This window comes from Nestor notabilis, unplaced genomic scaffold (assembly GCF_000696875.1).
Source record: "Nestor notabilis isolate BGI_N333 unplaced genomic scaffold, ASM69687v1 scaffold23576, whole genome shotgun sequence".
NCBI lineage: Eukaryota > Metazoa > Chordata > Aves > Psittaciformes > Psittacidae > Nestor > Nestor notabilis.
In genome coordinates, this window is record NW_009932734.1 from 4,468 (window position 1) to 8,353 (window position 3,886).

At 57.3% G+C, this 3,886-nt stretch overlaps 1 protein-coding gene across 1 annotated transcript in view; it reads left to right on the forward strand.

Annotated features, from left to right (window-relative positions):
* PCDH1 (protocadherin 1) overlaps nt 1-3,881 on the forward strand; it is a gene marked incomplete at both ends in the record, with an annotated part of 4,488 nt that extends 607 nt beyond the window's left edge. Inside the window, 3 exons of the mRNA XM_010016552.1 lie at nt 1-192; nt 1,720-1,932; nt 2,133-3,881. Coding sequence (XP_010014854.1) covers nt 1-192; nt 1,720-1,932; nt 2,133-3,881 — 2,154 coding nt within the window. The remainder of the gene's footprint in view (nt 193-1,719; nt 1,933-2,132) is intronic.
* Between the last annotated feature and the right edge of the window lie 5 nt (nt 3,882-3,886).

A 3,886-nucleotide genomic window follows, 5' to 3' on the forward strand; every position in this document is an offset into this window, starting at 1 on the left:
CTGGACCGGGAGCAGTGGGACTCCTATGATCTGACCATCAAGGTGCAGGATGGAGGCAACCCACCGCGGGCGAGCAGTGCCCTGCTTCGCATCACCATCCTGGACATGAACGACAATGCGCCCAAATTTGAGAAGGCCCTGTATGAGGCAGAGCTCTCCGAAAACAGCCCTGTGGGGCACTCGGTCCTGCAGGTGAGTGCAGGGACTTTCTTCTCCTCCCCAGCTCCCCTCCTGCCTGGCTGCAGCTGGGACAACCCAGGGAGCATTTATACAGCCTCCTGCTGCCACAGTTCCTCAAGGGAGGAGGGAGCATGGAAGGGGTACAAGGCATAGGAGCGTGGCGTCACCGGCAGGCAGGTCCCTGGGATGTCAATTCTAAAATGAGGGTGTAAGGGGTGCACAGGAAGGTGCAGGACACGGCCGAGGGGCAGCAGCAGGGTGGCGGGTGTGTGGGAGCAAGGCTCTGTGTTACGAGGAGGGCTGGGACCCAAGGTCCATGGGGATCCTGGCTTCATGCCAGACCCGTCTCAATGCTGCCCGCAGACAAGACATAGACCCTTTCATAAGTTGCATTCCCTTGGCCTCTCCATGGAAACTGAGACTTGCACAGGAGATGGGGGACAGGCAGCATCACTGCTGCCCATCTCAGGGGCTGCCCATGGCTCTAGGGGTGCTTTGCTGTCTGCAAGGGACAGGGACTCTGCCCCGTCTCAGGCAGTGGTGCAAACTGGCCCAGGGAGCCTGAAGGGATAGATCGTGGTGGATTTGGCTTGGAGGGGGCACTGAGATGATAGTAGCCGACATGTGTTTATCTGCAGCTGCCATCTTAATAAGAGGAGCACGGCCAGCTCTCATCTGCTTGCTAATTCTGATGTGAATGTTTTAAGAATTCATTTTTCACTGTTAAGAGAATGGAAGTTGGAAGCAGATAAGGGAGCTGCATGGCCATGAGGAGAATGGGCTGAGCCGCTGCTTGCTGCCATTGCTCAGCTTTTATCTTTCAGGGGGAAAATGACTTCCGCCTTTTTTGTGAGTGGAGGTAAAAGGTGGAATTTACATTTAACAACTTTTCGTTCTTCCATCCAAATCTGCTGAGCAAGATAACAGCAGAGCAGCAAATGGTGCAGAGAAGAGGCTGCTCGGAGAGCCGATTAGGGAGGCAAATGTTAGACAAACCTCATCTTCTTTAGAAAGCAAATAATAGGCGTAAAGGCAGGTTTATGTGAATGCAGAGCTCCTGACCGACAGGCAGGGACTGCTGGTGCCATGCAACGCTCAGGCAGCCCTCGTCCCCACTTGGCTGCATCCCTGGATGCCAGGATGGAGCTGCTGCAGCTCCGTACATCCTCTTCTCCCTCCTCACCTTGGCCAGGCAGCTGCTGGGTTTTGTGGTCCCTACCCGCTGCTGCCTGGGTTGCACAGCATGGTTTCCGGAGGATTCCCTGCATGCCGGAGCTGGCCGGTAAGGGAGCATGGCCAACCGGCCCAGCCGGTTTCACCGGAAGAGCAAGGAGAAGCCTCCATGCCAGAGGGCCACTCCCAGCTGCTCTGCCAGTCCCAGGCTCTTTGCCCCATAGTCCTTGGCCCCAGAAGAGGAAATCCTGGTTTTCCCCGCCCCACAGCCATCCCCAGAGGAAGCCGTGGTGGGAAGCATGGTGGGTTGTGGAGGGGCTCACACCACCGTGCCCTCTGCTCACCATTTCTCCCTCCATCCTTTAGGTGAAAGCCAATGACTCAGACCAGGGCGCCAATGCTGAGATTGACTACTCCTTCCACCAAGCCTCAGACATGGTGCGGCGGGAAAAAAACGTGGACCGCACCCCGGGTCTCATCACCGTGCAGGGGCCTATTGACCGTGAGGACGTCAACATCCTCAAGTTCTCTGTCATGGCCAAGGACAAGGGGGCCAACCCCAAGAGCGCCCGCACCCAGGTGGTGGTCACCATCAAGGACATGAATGACAATGCACCCTCCATAGAGATTCGGGGTATAGGGCTTGTCACCCACCAGGATGGCATGGCCAACATCTCGGAGGACGTGCCAGTAGAGACGACCGTGAGGACGTCAACATCCTCAAGTTCTCTGTCATGGCCAAGGACAAGGGGGCCAACCCCAAGAGCGCCCGCACCCAGGTGGTGGTCACCATCAAGGACATGAATGACAATGCACCCTCCATAGAGATTCGGGGTATAGGGCTTGTCACCCACCAGGATGGCATGGCCAACATCTCGGAGGACGTGCCAGTAGAGACAGCAGTGGCTCTGGTACAGGTGTCCGACCGAGATGAGGGTGAAAATGCTGTGGTGACCTGTGTGGTGGCGGGTGACGTCCCGTTCCAGCTGCGGCAGGCTAGTGAAACAGGGAGCGACAGCAAAAAGAAATACTTCCTACAGACCACCACGCCTCTGGACTATGAGTCGGTGAAGGAGTACACCATCGAGATCGTGGCAGTGGACTCGGGGAACCCGCCTCTCTCCAGCACCAACTCTTTGAAGGTGCAAGTGATGGATGTCAATGACAACGCGCCCGTCTTCAGCCAGAGCTTCACTGAGGTGGCCTTCCCCGAAAACAACGAGCCCGATGACCTGGTGATGGAGGTGAGTGCCAGTGATGCTGACAGTGGCTCCAATGCCAAGCTAGTGTACTCCTTGGTGACGGACCCCTCCTCCAAGGGATCCTTTGCCATTGACCCTGACTCTGGGGAGATCCGGGTGAAGGCGGTGCTGGACCGAGAGCAGCGGGAGCGTTATGAGTTCTTGGTGGTGGCGGCAGACAAGGGCAGCCCCAGCCTCAAGGGCACAGCATCTGTGGCCGTCAACGTCATGGACAGGAATGACAACGACCCCAAGTTCATGCTGAGCGGCTACAACTTCTCAGTGATGGAGAACATGCCACCCCTCAGCCCTGTGGGCATGGTGACGGTGATCGATGCTGACAAAGGAGAAAATGCCCGCATCCAGCTGTCAGTGGAGCAAGACAACGGGGATTTCGTCATCCAGAATGGCACTGGCACCATCCTCTCCAGCATCTCTTTTGACCGGGAGCAGCAGAGCACATACACGTTCCGACTCAAGGCAGTAGACGGTGGGGATCCTCCCAGGTCTGCCTACGTGGGGGTGACCATCAACGTCTTGGATGAGAATGATAATGCCCCCTTCATCACTTCACCCTCCAATGCCACCTACAAACACATCCTGCCCCACACCAGCCCTGGCCAGCAGGTGAGCAAGGTGAAGGCAGAGGATATTGACTCTGGTGTCAATGCAGAGCTGATCTACAGCATCACAGGAGGCAACCCCTTTGAGCTCTTCCAGATCTCCCCACACAGTGGGGACATCACCCTGGAGAAGGAGATCCTGCGCAAGCACCATGGCCTGCACCGCTTGGTGGTGCGTGTCAACGACAAGGGCAAGCCCTCGCGGCACGGCACGGCGCTGGTGCACTTCTACGTCAATGAGACGCTGGCCAACCGCACGCTGCTGGACACGCTGGTGGGGCACAGCCTGGACACCCCGCTTGACATAGACATTGCTGGAGACCCCGAATATGAGCGCAGCAAGCAGCGAAGCAACATCCTCTTCGGAGTCATCGCTGGCATCGTGGCCGTCACCCTGGTCATCGTGCTGGTCGTCCTGGTGCGCTACTGCCGGCAGCGGGAGGCCAAGAGTGGCTACCAGGCAGGCAAGAAGGAGACCAAGGACCTGTATGCACCCAAGCAGGCCAGCAAGAGTGGTAAGAGCAAGAACAAGGTGAAGAAGAGCAAGTCTCCAAAGCCACCCAAGCCCACAGAGGATGAGGAGGAGACGGGGCTACAGAAATCACTCAAGTTCAACCTCATGAACGACTCTGTCAGTGACAGTCCCCGAATCCACCTGCCCCTCAACTA